This window comes from Aulostomus chinensis, chromosome 17 (assembly GCF_037954235.1).
Source record: "Aulostomus chinensis isolate RoL2024-O1b breed Wild chromosome 17, RoL_Achi_v1.0, whole genome shotgun sequence".
Taxonomy (NCBI): domain Eukaryota; kingdom Metazoa; phylum Chordata; class Actinopteri; order Syngnathiformes; family Aulostomidae; genus Aulostomus; species Aulostomus chinensis.
In genome coordinates this window covers 15,459,226-15,475,171 of record NC_141336.1, presented here as the reverse complement: position 1 = coordinate 15,475,171, position 15,946 = coordinate 15,459,226, and the positions used below count along the sequence as shown (strand labels likewise).

General features: G+C 40.7%; 1 protein-coding gene across 4 annotated transcripts in view; it reads right to left on the bottom strand.

Moving 5' to 3' along the window:
- The window catches only part of qkia (QKI, KH domain containing, RNA binding a), a 79,272-nt gene that overhangs the window by 23,625 nt on the left and 39,701 nt on the right, over positions 1-15,946 (bottom strand). For all 4 annotated transcript variants that reach the window (XM_086182178.1, XM_086182177.1, XM_086182180.1 and 1 more), the window contains exon 4: positions 8,621-8,764. In XM_086182178.1, coding sequence (XP_086038304.1) covers positions 8,621-8,764 — 144 coding nt within the window. The remainder of the gene's footprint in view (positions 1-8,620; positions 8,765-15,946) is intronic.

Sequence of the window (15,946 nt, the reverse complement as noted above, 5' to 3'; positions counted from 1 at the left end):
CTTCCAGCTTTCTCTGGCAATAATGCTGTGGGTTTTGTCTGTTGGACCATGTTATATTTGTGGCAACTAATTTCTAACCCGGTCTGTGCTGGTGTATTAAAATTCCAGTCAGGGTCTTGTCTGTGCCTGTTTTAGGTGTTTGAAGTTCATGCCAAAAACAAGGATGAAAACTAAAACACTTTCTTGTTGTTTAGGTGTGTGGAGTGCAGTTGAAGTGATGCTGCTGAACCAAAGTTTTTTTTAAATTATGGTAGAATGTTAAGCATGGAAAGTATTTTCAACCATCATTGCAACTTGTAAGTGTAGTGGAAATGCTAATTTTGCATTTAATTTTTGGAATCGAAAAATACAACTGTTGCTTTTTGCTAGGCTCCATTACCAAAATGCATGTTCTGTTTCATCTGGAGAATAGGATTTGTATCTCTTGAACTCCAAAAGGTCTGATAAAGAGTTGATGTGACACATTTTACCTCGGGTTGGGCAATTGCTCTACTTTAAGATTGAAAGATCCAGTTTAATGGAGATCGCTGGTTTACAATCCAATCGTGGGAGGGGTGGGAGGAGTTACATCACTGATGGGCAGCAAGCTTGCTGGACAGAGAAGTTGAGTAAGTGGTGAGGAAAAATGCCAAGTTTCCTATAAAGGATTAATTTGGGTTTTACCCAGACAACAAAGGAGAGCCTACAGACAAGACATAGCCTATCTGCAAGCTGTGCAAAAGATGTGTGCCAGTGAAAGATATGCAGAATACTACATTACTTGCACACCTGCGGACTCATCATCCCTCTGAGGCTGCTACACTTTGTCAAGCTAGCACCACCAATGCACCTCACCAGTCCTTGTCAACGGCAGCTTTTGCAAAAGGTGTAAAAATAAAAGCATGGGTTAAGTGCACAACAGCTGTTGCAAGATATTTTACAAAGGAGTCACATATGATAAATGGAGAATTGGGTTTCAGTGATGGAAAAGAAAGACTGTAAAAGGTAGGTTAGCTATAATTAAGGATTAACATAATTAATTAGTCAAACTATGCTATGTGCGGGGGTTGGGGGGGCGGGTTTGATCTATTAGAAACAACATCTGCAAATGAAAGTAGTTGGGGGGGGGATTATAGAGATTATTTTTTAAAACCTGTTATGAAGGTAAATTAGTTAATAGGTAATCCAATCATATTTGGGAAAAACAATCATGATATGTCTTTTCAATGGCTGATTAACAATCTTATAACCAATAAGAACAAGCCCAACAGCCAAACACACACATACCATCATATGACAAGTATCTGTTGTTACTGGCACAAGTATGATAAAAGCCATGTTTCCCAATGTTTAAACAGTGAAAGCGGTCAATTGCACATGTTACTTTTCGACCGTAAAGGTGAATTTCCTTGACCCTGCTATAGTGTATGGTCCAATTCTCTCCTGTCTACAAAGTTTCAAAATATACCTACCTCAAATTTAAAGGCAGGATAATTGAGTGTCAAAGAGTGCCGTGATGTGAAGATGGATAATAATTGTAAGAATGTAAGAGGACAAAAGGGAACACAAGGTCACACTGTCTCCAAACGAGCTCCAATCACTCCTATTTGAGAGTGAATAGGAGCTTAAAAGATTATACACAGAGATACACAAACACCTCTATACAGGCAAAGTAAGAGAACATCATAACGGCACTAAAGGAGTGTACATGGCTTGCTGTCTCAAGTAGAGGTCACCAAGTCAAGGAAGCCAATTAAAATGATGATTAACATTCATGTGGGAGATGCAAAGTCTACTTGCAGGTGGGATGTCCTCAACATTCTCTCTATCTCATGCGCGCACGCACGCACGCACGCACGCACGCACGCACACACACACACACACACACACAGAATGAACAGTGTAGTCTGGCCTGTTGCAAGTCTGGTATCCTGGGATGTGGAGATCAGCAGTTTAATACGATCCAATCCAGCTCCTTCATTAGCCTGATGAAGGTAATAACAGCCTACAGGGATAGCGAGGCCGCCAGGTTGACTAAAACTATATATGTGCCGCCTGGATACAACATCTAAAAATGCAGTGCCAGAAGAGTGGCGAGACCACAGACCGTGGAATATCAATATAATCTGTTATCAAGTACATATAAGTGACGTGACTGAAGTGGCAACAAATGGGAGCAACGGTTAATGTTGAGAGAGATACAAGTGTGTTACTTTGGCAACTAGATTCTTGGGATACTACGAGTGACAGGTGAAATGCTTCACATTAGGGCTGCAACTAATGACTATTTTAATAGTCGACGAGTCACCGACCATTGAAACGATTAGTCGACTAATCGGATAATTAATTTTTTCTTAAATTTAACATTAAGTTGATTTAATTATGTGGCAAATGATAACAAACACAATAAAGATGGGTACAACGAAAAATACATCTTTAATTGAACATACTGCGGATTCGTACAAAAATTAAATAAAAATGTCCTATCTAAAACCAATTAGGCACAGTGTTTGGTCAGTAGAGACATCAATCCATAAATAAAGAAACCTCTGTCCATTTGTTTAGGGACAGGCAAATAAATAAATCAAAATCAAGTAAACTTTTTATAGCGAAAATACGCTGATAAAATGTACAATGAATGTCATAAAAACCGTACTGGCTTGAACGTTACTTGAATCTCACCGAGGCGAGTCAGACTCCGTTTCGTTCAAGTGCTCAACGGGCTTCTTCAAATGTTCCTGCATCACCAAGGTCCTGCCATGAAACCAAGGTCTGCATTGCAAACTTTGAAAGTAGTCTTTTTATTCGCGGTATCCAGGCTAAAATGTTCCCAAACTTTAGAAGTTTTGGTACGCGTACCTTATGTTGACGCCGCCATTTCTGTATGTTACCGCTCAGCGAAGAGACGCTATTGCGCATGCGCGAGTGTCGGCAGAGATTTAATAAAGTGAGATGCCTCACTCTGTTGGAAAAACGCGTCTGGCGACAATAGTCGACGATGGAATTGTCGACTATTTCTATTGTTGATTTTTGTCGACAACGTCGACTAATTGTTGCAGCCCTACTTCACATGTGTATGCAGTTTTACGTCTTTTTGAGCTGGCTGGTATAGTGCAGATGACAGCAAAGTAAGATGTGATGATGATATAACCAATACTTCTCTTGGCAACTACAACACAAATGTCAGCTGCAGCTTTACAGACAAATATTTTCATTGTTCTACCAGTTCATTTCATTGAATGAATAATTTCTTAGTACACGAAAGGTGGAGACAGTGAGAAAGTGTCTGTCAAAATGTATCAAAACTTTTAGAGTGCACTCAACAGACGACTCTTGATGATTTCAAAATAAGTAGTTTTGTGATTCATCACATTTACATGTGCACAAATATAAAGTACATCAGCAATGATTAAACTGCTTGGCTGTACAGCAGGAATTCGACTAGGGTGCACTTGTCTCTTGTCCAAGTTGATATTTTTAATTATTTACTCTATGGTAGATGCCTTTTGCAAAGTACTGCTGTAAATGTCAGTCGCAATAAGCGAAGTCAAAACCCAGGCAAATCAATGGGGGGGTTAAGAGTAAATAAAGGAGCATGGTAGTGACTGGTAACATCATTAATTGGAGAGGCATACATGGATGGATGCAGCCAGATGGTGTTTTGTACTCATTTGTCATACACTGCTGACAGAGATGAAGAAGGAGAGATTGAGAGCTAGAAAGAAAAAAGAAAAAAACTAAAAAGGTGTTCAGGTTTCATTGATTCCTAAAATTCAGAACAATGCTTTGGCAAACAGACTTCCACTGTTTACATCTAGCTCTGCATCCTCTTGTCTCTGTACACGTGTCTCGTCAGTCTGGGTGGTTCTGATGGTGTTGCCATTGTAGACCTCTGCCAACTCTGATACATACTGGCGAGTACAAAAACAACACCCCCCAGACCGCAAAAACTTGGCGTCTATGAAGGTCCATCTGTGTGCCTTTATAAAAAAAAAAAAAAAAAAATCAACTGTATGTGCTTACCCAAAGGTAGTCCATAGCAGAAAGAGACAAAGACAGGAAACAAAAAATGAAAGGAATGAGGAAAGATTGTCAGCTTAAGGGAGCAAGTGACAGAAGCAAGAACAAAGGGGCATACAGTTCTTTCAAAAGGAGACACTTAGTCTTGGCCTAGTTGGTGTACAATCGGATTAATGAACCAAACATGGCAGCAGATGGAGAGCTTTGTGTAAAATGGTAACAGAAGCATCTAAATATGCGATCGGATGCCAAGGCATTTATAAAAATGAAAAATATGGAATGGAGCAATGAAACTATCTTTTTTGTCCATCATATGTATTACAAATGAGAAAATATTAAAAATATCACTTGATGAGGGGAACAACAAAAGGCTGGAGGGAAGAGTTGGCAATGGCTCAGGTTGCTGCCATGATAATTTTGTTCTCAGCACTTGACCCTCCATAGAGTCCCTTCTTCTCGTGGGCTCTTTTCCCTTCAAACCTGGTTTGTCCTGTTTTTCAGGTGTTCTGGAGGCGTGTGCTTGCCACTGTACTTCTGAAGATCCCGTGAAATCAAACTTGATCAGCTTCACACTACTGCCAATCAATCCATGCAGAAACATTTTAATAAATAAATAAATAAATGGAGTGGGATAAATAGGGACAAGAATCAACAAGACATTGCTGATAAGAGAGACTGAGGTATGCAGCTGTGGAATTGGGCATAATGAGCTGCAGCTGAATGCAAACTCGCAAAAAAAAAAGAAGCAAGGCTACGTTAAGTTAAGTTTAATATTAGTGATATCTGTAAAAAGCCAATTGGTGAGGTTGTTATTTGACCTAATGAATAAACGAATATTATTTTAATGGATCTCTACATTTCTTTGACTCATTCGAGGGGCAGGGAAGAAAATTAGACTGGTTCTGTCAGGGTTTATGCTCACAGCTCTGGAAGTATCTGAGCCGAGGTTACCCAAAGTGCAGTGGGGCTCTGCTACTGGCTCGGTTTGAGAGCCTTAACCAAAGACTCAAGCGATTGGAGCATTTTAGTTTGTATGTATGTGTGCAGATGCTTGCACGTGGAAGCAGTTTTCCAGCATATGCATCTATGAGCTTGCACAAGGGTGTGTACTATAGGCCAGGATCAGGGGAGTAAATCCATACTTGAAAGAGTGGCTCTATCAAGCTCTCCCACCCATCTCCTTCTCTGTCTCTCTCCCTCTATGTGTCTCTCATCTCTCCAATGTTCCCTTCCTCCCAGTTCATAGCGAGTTGAAAAGTTCACAGGACTAAGGAGCAGAAGTGCCCTTCTGAGGGCAAAGTGGAACCTTTAATGCTTCCCATCAGTGCCCCCCTAAACTTATTAGCTGTCTCTTGATTAAGCAAGAGTCACTGAAAGGGTCTTGCATAACCGCTATTTTAGCTTTATAAACGGCTTTTAACATGTCAATCATTGAAATGTTGATAATGGAAAAACATACATGATCAACAGTGTGCACGCTGAAGCTAGTTCAAATGTGGCCTGAGTGGTCACACGGCAATCTGACACACATTAAACTGCAAAAAGTGCAGAACACGTCAGTAGTTGGTCTAGTAACTTCCATTCCAACTACATTCCAATCAAAACACTATCCATTCCAACGCATTTATTTCATTAACTACACATAGTCCGTTGGACTGTTTAGTCAAACATTATGCTGGTTAAGTGTAGGGTTTTCAATGACATGCTAATCATAAATCTGTCAAATATGAGATTATCTCAAATAAAATGAATGATTATCTCCACAAATCCTTTCACTTTACATAACTTATCACAGGCTTAGAGATAAATTCTTGACCTGTCATTCATTTTTGTTACATGTTTGCGTCTGGGTCCTCTTCAATGAGAAGATGCCCTTCATTAGACCATTGCCAATCCAGCGCAGCCATACTTTAATCCAATTTAGCATGATAAAGGGCATCACTGCCAGCCAGCCCAACTGCCCAACCGGTCATGACAAGTGTGCATGTACGCAATGACATGAGGAAAATGCAGTGCCCTGTGGGGTTCATTGGCACATAATGGACCGACCATACATTCAGAGAGAGAGAGAGAGAGCACATCTCTTTTGGTATACTAAAAGTATGTCAGTTCTATTCAGGCTTCAACAATGACGGTTGCCCGGGGCAAGTAAAATGCCACACTGGGCAAGTGAAGCAAGAAAGCTCTTGGCCAATCGAGCAGGTTGTATAAATGAAGGCGAGATATGACAGGCAAAAACAGTTTCTTCTTTCATGGTCGGTTTTGAGATGACTACCAACTGTAGTGGACAACCGTGACCTGGTTTCCCTACCCCAGCTGGCACAGCTAACTCAAAGCTCTTTGTATTTCCAGTTTACAGTGTTAATAAACCATGATAACACAACTTTAATTTTGGTCGTATTGTAATACATCCTTGCATGTCTTCAAAATCGACTCATGTCAACAGCAAACACTTTGAACCCGGCTATAACATTAAAATTAAACCATTATTTTATGTGTTTACACAGATATACATGTTCATGTTTTGTATATATGCCTCAAAATATCTACATATTTAATTCGATAATCCCTCCTTTAAATATTGACGTTATACTTTTTAAAACATTTGATAACACCTAATAAAACAATTTCTTTAGGAGCATGTAATAATTGTCTTCAAGCATGTTGGACCCCGCTATTGATGTTTACGTTCATCAGTTGCTGGCTCTAGTTTCAAGTCATTGTGGGAATGTGCATGAGGAGTGTGACCTCCAACATCAGCAGAATAGAAACTCAGGTCTGTAATTGAGACCCATATTTAATTAATTTTTAAGATGAATGCAAATCCAGCACATATTGGTCCACGACTCAAAACATGCCTGAACGAAAAGGAAAAAAAATATTCAAAATGTACTGAGTAGTTTAAGACTTACTGGGATATATAAACAGGAGACAAAGGAAAGGAAATAAATGTGCATTTGATATTTGACACACAGCCCACAATGTCAATCAAAAGGAAGGATCTTTTGATTATGTTTCAATGAATTAAGATGCTTTGCATGAAGAAAGGCCCCTGGTGGACTGCAAAGAGTAATTAATTAGTTGTATAAAACTCATATTTGAATTATAGACAAAGTGAAACCTTTTCTGTGCAAGGTTTCATTAGTGTATCAAAAGAGCTAGGAGCTATTTTCTTGTGTTTGAGGAGTAAAGGAGGTGAGCATCTCCTTAACCTACAAAAATGGTTCAGGTACTGAATTACTAGACCATCTTGAAGGCACTTGTCAAGCTGAAAAATGCAGGGAGATTTTCGAGAAGTGAGAAAGCTATTTTTGTGGCACTCCATTCAGATGAGTGTTAGCTGCTGAGAGCTGTCATTGACTTAAAAGGACATCAACTGGGGTTTTGTTGTATGTGTCTACATGTGTGTTAACAGTGACTCGTTCTGCACCGCACTGCTGAGCATAGTCAGTTCCAAAGATGGCTTCATTCTTTAGTGTGCGTATGTCTGTGCACATATTCACTTGTGTGTGTGCATGCATTTGTGTATATACACACACACTGTAACAAAGAAAGCTCCTAAAGAAATAATGGCTTGCTGGATAGAGACGAGCACCCCTTAAATAAAAAGGACATGAGCTGAAGTGATTACCACATTGTCAAGCAAGGTAAGGCTAAGGGATGATCTAACATTCTACATAGGAGACTCCAACATGATGCAGCTCTTGTGGTCAACAAGGCAGCTTCAGCCTGTGCAGTGGTCAATAATAAAGTACTGATCACATTTCCATGTGCCAGCATATTTACTGATTATGCTCTTAGAAAGAGAGTACATACTTTAATGTGCTATACTGTATAACACACTTCTGAACTTCCTGTCTTCCTTGGGGTTTCGTTCGCCCAAAGCTTGCAGAAATCACTGTAATCCTGCTGTATAATTTCAAAATAAATATTAAACTAGAAATTTCCATATGAGGCTAATGTAGGGCAACCCCACTGCATTTGTTTTTTTCCCCACCAAGTGAAAGAAAACAGCATAAAATTGCATAAAAGATAAAAGAGTATGAGATGAAGTCGACATAATATTATGATCCAAGTTCACAGCATCTCTTCCACTCATCAACCTTGTATGCCCTGCACTGGTTGGCCCCAGTTCCACAGATCCACAGAGGCCACCAAGCACTGTGCTCTGCCACCTGATGGTAAATCTGGGCCTTCTGCTGCCCTGCCTGCCTGGTCACCACAGTTAGCTGGGAAAAACACATCCCATGCCAGAAAACTACCAGCATCCATCACCAGTGGCACCGTATATGAGGACGTTGGGGCAGAGGGGAAGCGGAGATGAAATGTGTTAGTGACAGGTGTGTGCTGCTAGCTGTTTTTTCACTCTACTGGGGGTACAGCCAACCTGTTCCCAAGGTCTATATATGGTAGTAAACAGGATGCTGACAGAGAGAAGGGCTGTGCCATATGTAGCACTGTTATCCTGTTGTTCGACCCACAACAATTGAGCCTTAAAAACTCAACTCAGCAATGTGTAAAACATTAAAATATATTAAGCCAAAAGCCAGTTACCCGTGTGTGTGTGCGTGCACGCGCACGCGCTTAAGTATACATGAGGTTGTGCGCGGTAAGTACTCACAGCAGGTACAAGGAGCTTCTTGACCTCCTCGACTGCTCTCCTCATCTTGATTTCTGCTCTGGCCTGTGTGTCTTCCACTGTGATCAGGACATGAAGGTCTTCGTTTAGGTGCTCCCAGTTTGGCTTTCCTCTGTTCTGCTCCTCCTGGAAAGAAAAAGAAGAGAGAGCAAGAGACATTTAGTGAATGTGACAGTGTGGGTGTGTTGAAGCACCAGTGCAGTAACACGGCGTATCAGAGGAAGTGGAGGCGAGAGGCGTGCATACACAGAGGACGGCTGGGCCCTGTGAAGAGAAGCTGGATGACAGGAGCGGTCCTTTAGTCAGCCATTTAGCTTTAGCTTTGAAATGACACCCTTCTTTAATAGATCCTCTCTTTATAGAGACAAAGGCGACAGCTAACCCTGCAGCAATTAATATCAGTTAAAGATAGATCTGAGAGATGGATGGGGATTTTTTTTTAAACCCAACCAAACCTGACCAGAAGGAATACAATCATAACACATGGATAAAGTTCAAAGCAGACCCGTACCAATACATCAGTCAGCAGATTTGATCAGATATTGGCCTTTCAGTTCCATAGTTTAGTGCAAAATGTGATAATTTTGTAACATATACCTATCAAGGAAGAAATAAGTATAATCTAAAACCCTTAATTGGACTATTATGCATGAGATGTTCGTAATCCCTAAAATACATTTTGTTAAAGCGTGCGTGTAGTTCTCCGAATAAAGAATATCAGATGATAAATCAACGGCAGGATTGTGTTTGTCTGTTTTTTTTGATGTTTTAAAAAAAAAAATCAAATACATTCTGGGTTACAATACCTTGCTTTTTCTTTAAAAAAAAAAAAAAAAAAAAAAAAAAAAGGCAGAGCCAAAGTACACAGAAGGTGCCCAATTGCAGCACTAGTGGTACTGAAGAGGCAAAATGGGTTGTATTCAAAAGCCAACATCAGTGCTCGATACACTTTTAACACAGTTAAATAGGAAAATGTTTCAAGAATTGAAATGTTGAAGCTGAAAGTTGGGAATGTGCTTTCCCATCTGACTTGTTAGCAAAAAGGTAAAATGAGATCTGCAGAGACAAATGTGTATCTCCACATTTGGAGAATTTTTTTTTCTCGCTGACAGTAATTGGGGAAAAAAAAAGCACAGACAGAGACAACACAGAGAGCACTCTAAAATGATGGAAGTTGTATCACATGTCACTGTACAACCTTGAAAGCAAGAGCATTGAAACCTGGCAACTTCACCCTGAGGTGAGGAGTTGGTGTCTAGGGTTGTAAAAGGCAAAAATTTCAGGTATCACATAAAAAACAGGGTGACATTACAAAATTAATATCAGATTGATTTTATTAAGACTACTTTAAAAATGAGAATGCCAATTCCCATCACTGCAGAGAGTTAGACCCTCAGTCAGTGAACAGCATCCCAGCTTCCGCCCTCCTGCAGTTGCAGGCCTGTACAAACTATTTTTTATGGCCACTAACACAACCCATCTCCTCAACTTCTCACCATTTCTCATTTGTGCATTGTGATGGTGTTGAATCACAGTCAATGCCATTGTATTGCTCTGTGGGAGATCCAGCTTATACATTTTCAACAAATGAAGTCAGTTTCAGTTAATGTGGCTTTTGGAACAGAATAAGAGGGTCATACGAGGAATGTGTCAAGTTTGCTGGATGCGTGCATAAGTGGCAAGTATTTTTGGTGATATCTGAGGTCATCACACAGCCATTGAGGGTCACCACAGCAGCCAGCTAATCACAGGGAGGCTCTGAACACAGAGCACTGGAGTTAATCTCTGAGTCAGCCTCCATGACGTGACAGGTAATTATGATGTAGCTTTAGTTTATAAGAGCTGTTAGACAGTCAGTGGTCAGAGGTAGCCTGTCTGCCCTGGCTAGCTTAACTTGAATCACTTGCCCTTTATCACACTGAAGAGCAGTCTGTTGGTCTAACAGCTGTGCAATCCTTGGCTGTGAGCCTTGGTTCAACATACCACTATTAATATAAAAAGAAATAACACAATTTACAGGCATCATTACTGCCTATCTGGATGAAATAGTCAGCACCTCAGGCTGCTGGCTAACAAAAAAAAAAAAGGGGGGGGGGGGGGAGTATGCAAGCAAATTAACCCATGGGCCGACATGTGTAACCAGTCAAAAATATTCACAGTTAACCAATGACATTGCTAATTTCAATGAACTCAATGGGAAATATGGAGAGAAAGGCGCACGTGCACAAACGTACACACACACAGCTTAGAACTTGAGCAGAGTGCCACCCACCTGCTTTCTACTCCACAGAGAGCTGTTGCCATGGCACTGCTCTTTACAACACACACACACACACACACACACACACACACACACACACACACAAGTTCAATATTCCACTCTCGTTTTCCCCTTTACCACACCGGGGGGGGGGGGGGCTAGTTTCAGTGCTCAGGCCATTATTTCACCATGGCTGTTTGCTTATGGCCTATTAGGGGACATGGGGACTGAAGGATGACTCAGCATTTTCTAGAGGGAAGACAGACAGACAGGCTACAAAGAGTGCTATCGAATGCAGGGTACTATATAAACACACATGACAGTTATGACTGGTCATAAATGTACACATTGCAGTTCAAGTTGAACCTATTTGACCCCCCCCCCCCAACCGATCAAGCATCAAGATGATTCAATCACGAAGCATGTGTTTGTGAGTACGTGTGCGCACAAGGTGTGCTTGCCAAAGTTCTGGCAGATTCAGCTTGGGTTGGGATTGTAGTCAAAGCAAGCTGGAAAAGAGAACCACACACACACCCACACACACACACACATAACACCAGCATGACTGCCTGTGAACAAGGTCACTGTATGCCCTCTGAGAGAAAGTGACAGCATGACAAACAGGAGGAAGGGAAGCGGGGGAGGGAGGCAGGGTGGGTGGGTGAGAAAAGAGAGGAGGTGAGGTGAGTGCTGAAAGGAATGCTGGGAAGGCCTTTGAAGAGACTGTCCCTGCTAGCCGAGATCAAATGGTACGGCAAGAACCACATACCAGAGTTTAATTGGTTTTGGCAAAATATGTAGCATGGACACCATCTAAGAATAGGATCAGAGAGAACGTCAGCTAGCCGGTTATGTAGCCTGACATCCACTGCTTGTACAACACCTGTTTGCCTGTCAGCTTTCATACCCCTTAGTTTGAGTCCAGTAAAATTTAAGACCTCCATTATCAACATAAATGACACCTCATGTAAAAGGTGTATAGAGTGACACCCTGTCCTTTTGTTCACACCTTCCACTTTCCCTTGGAACCTTACATTTTTCTATATTCGAAATAAAAGTGGCAATTTAATTCAACTTGGAATTTATTTATCCTGCTGGTACAATCTTTCTGCCTGCATTCTTACACAGGGAGGTCAGCTGACATAGACTAGTAACATCTCTAGAGTTGGAGGAGATTTAGTGCGTTGCTCAAGGACACATACCAGGGAGCATAGACGTGGAACACATTGGTGCCTCAATAGGATTTTGGTCTATGTGATGCAACACCTCTGGCCTGGCAGTGCTGCACTTAAAAACACTGAATGAAACTTCTTGCACTGTATCACCTCCTCCTCCTCTCAACACTCCCCCCTCCTCCTTTGATCCAAAAGGACATTCCCAAGTGGGGTCAATGCAACTGAGGCTAAATGCCAGCAGGCCAAACAGGTGCAGAAGGGAACTGCAGGGGCATGGAAGGACAGGAGAGGGCAGGTGGGGCTGTCGAGGAGGACGCACCAGCAGCACTGATAAAAGAAATGGGAACTGGAGCTAATCACAATTTTCAGAAATTCTATGGGAGGATTTCCAAGTCCCTTTCACATCAAGTCTTGAAAATTTTGTACAAAACATTCACAAATAATTAGCTGATTGATGTAACCGTAGTAACTGGCTGCAGCGAGAGCCCCTTGACTCTCAGCAGAGGACAGGAGGAATCCCTGATACTAACAGCAATCTTTTTTTTGTTCAGGCTTTATAATCTTTATTCAGTAGAATAATATTCCTGCCAATAAATCTGCATACGATAGGATATTGTTTTAAATATACATTGTTGGTGGTCTAGAAATATGTATTTACATGATTTATAATTTTGACCTAATATTCAAGACAAATATTTAACTTTAATATGAATGCAGCCTTTCAGGATTAAAATAAAGCATGATTTATAATACTGGTGAATGAACAACATGACTGCTTTGGGATGAAATTGTATAGCAACACAAAAATTTGCCAGAAAATGGAATATAAGCTCTAAATATAAAACAGACAATTAAGATTACAAACAACTGAGCAGGTCAATCAGGAATCATCGGAATGATATAAATTACAATGAACGTTAACACACAATGAAATGGGAAAGATGTGCTGTGGCGTTTAGTCAACTGGCTGGCAAACGTGGAAAGTCCAAGCCTGGGGCCTAATCTGTTCTGCCAGTGACCACACTCACGTCCCAGTTGTAGCTATTTAGTGTTTGCAGAATCAGGAAAAAATAAAATCACTTCACATAAATTTGATGCAGAGCAATTCTCAAAGTGCAAGTATGAAAAGACAATCTGAGTATGGCTCAAACTGAAACAGCTGTCTGTCATGTTAACTTAAATATCACACCGCGCAGTTGCCAAAATAAAACTGGGGAATTGTCCTTGCAAAAGACAGGGAAATCTCTCCTCCATGTGTTCAAGGCCAATCTAACAAACCTGTAATTGAATTACTTTGTTCCTGTTGTTGTGGCATTAAGAACGAAAACCAAGAGAGACCTAAGCTGCCACATAAGATGAAAGTTTGATAAGAAGAAGAATCCAGGAAAGGTCTTCTTTTTTTAAAAACTCTATAAAGATATCACCATAAACGACATGGCATGCTGGTTTTATCCCTCTGGGCAGCATCTAAAGACTTCACAAGATTTAACAACAAACTAAGAATAAGCCCATGAATGCGAGCGACTGGGAGGAGGGGTGAGTGTAATACTCTGTGGAATTAGTGTGCAAGCCATCCTGTCTTCACAAATGTGTCAAAAAAGGGAACGGATGTGAGGGGTACTTGGTCTTGCTGTTAAGTGCCGTCTGGGGACAGGTTATCATCCTTCAGTCTCTTGTGCCATTTCCCATTTAGGTTAAAATCCCACCCACATATACACAGTTTTTTGATTGATTTTACTAATTCTATTTTGCGCTTGCTTGCCAAAAATGAATAAATAATGACTTTCAGACTCCAAGTTGTCGCTTTCCCTATTCCAATATTATCCACTGTTAATACATGTTAGAAAGGTTTACTTGACAGATTGGAAAAACGTCTTTTAAACAAAGATCGATGATTTGGTGAGGGAGCTGGAGAAGTAGATTTCTTTTTATCTTCGGACAGACACCCTTCAGAGAATAAAATATTGTCTAGCCTGAGACTAAAAGGATAGAGGCTATGGAAATAAAGCTTATTTGATATTAAAAAGAGAACAGAATAAATGACACACCTTATAACAAACTATTTCACACACAAGGATCAAAAGCAAGTCATTTGAGGGCTAAGCATGCAATGTGAGGATTTTGATGAGGAACAAATACAAAATAAAAAATAATTGGAACATCCCTAATCATAAGCATTACCACATTTCTCCCTTCACCTGCTTCCTCCCTCATTTTCTACTTGAGCTGCTTTTCTTCTGCTGCCATTGTTCTTTATTTTCTTCTGCTTCCCTCTCTCCCTCACACACACGCTGTGTCGCTCCAGTCAGCCGACTCCCCGTCAGGCAGCGCGGCCCAGGAGCAACCAGCTGAATTATTGAGAGCATAAAAACGCTGCTGCTAATGGATCCTGAATAAACACACTGGCTAAGCTGCTGTCGTGGCTTCCTCTGCTGCCACAGGGCATGAAGCTGAAAATACTGAGGTTGAGGATGCAGAGATTGGAGGCAACGGCTGCAGCTTTGTCTGAGGCTGAGCCACTATTATGACACACCTGGGCCACAGAAAGCTATCCAGGGTACAGTGAGCTCACCTGCCAGTGATTCTGCTGACACCTAGAAAACTCAGTATTAAAACTGGTAAGCAACTGGTTGTTGTTTTTTGTTTTGTTCATTTAAAAAAAAAAAAAAATTCTAACCACCTGATAATAAGGACAATGACAGCGTTTCTTTGTCAATCAACCGGTCCATCTATTTCACCGACATCTCAACAATCATTTATTAATATTAAAATTTTTGCATCGCAGCAATTACACATTTAATAACAGCTACAAAATATGTATGACTACATATATGCACAAAACTGTTTTTTTGTTTTTTTCAATGACTCACTAACACACACAATGCAGGAATGGGAGGGAGCACGAGAATGCACAAGGTACAAAGAACTTCAGGTTTCAATTAACAGTTTCCATTAGGTTAATGACTTTCCACTGATTTGAATGTCACAGTTAAGCAAGGATATATTAAGTTGCATCAAATTACCTTTCCACAATTGTTTCAGCAAAGTTGACATTAGGCTTGGTGGCTCACAAGGCCAGTGGTAGAAAATACTGGTGCATGTCCCTGCACATAATAGAAAAATGGCTTGTGAGCTGCCCATTCATGTTTGTTGGTTGGTTGCCTGATAAAGACACCATCTGACCTGCTGTTGCAATTGTATCTTTGAATTGGTTTGGATCAATTGAATCACGAGAACATCTGATGAGAGCCCACTTTAACATAGCAGACGTGTACATAACACAGCGGGTACCTTACCTTCCCATTGACCACGCGTGTGTGTGTGTGCGTGCGTGTTTACACGTGCGCGAGCATGTTCTCTCCAATTTAACTACTTTTCTAATTCCACAGAAAAGGAAGAGTGTCCTTATTTTGCTTTGTGATAATGAACACACTCCAAGAGAAATGAGAAAGGAAGAAATTAAAATAGGAATGGAGGAGTCATAAAAAAAAGAACAAGGGAGGAAAATGTTGGCCCTGCAGCAAACTGGAGCTTCTAAGATTATGACTCAGCTGAAAATGTGTTTGTCTGTGTGCATTAACTGTTTGTGTAACAATGCACCATAGACTGTATGTGTGTGTGTGTGAGCGAGAGAGAGAGAGAGAGAGAGAGAGAGAGAGAGAGGGTGAGAGAGAGAGAGAGTATAGACAAGCAAGTATAAAGACAATTCTCATACTAGGAGGGATAAAATAGATTACTTCTGACTCATGTAAATGGCTTGTAAAAAAAAAAGCTCCACCGCCTGGCAAATCAGAGCAACCAGAAGGTACAATCAAGAGAAAAACAACAATTACAGCGATTAGGTGACATATATAAAGTTACTGCTTTAATGAA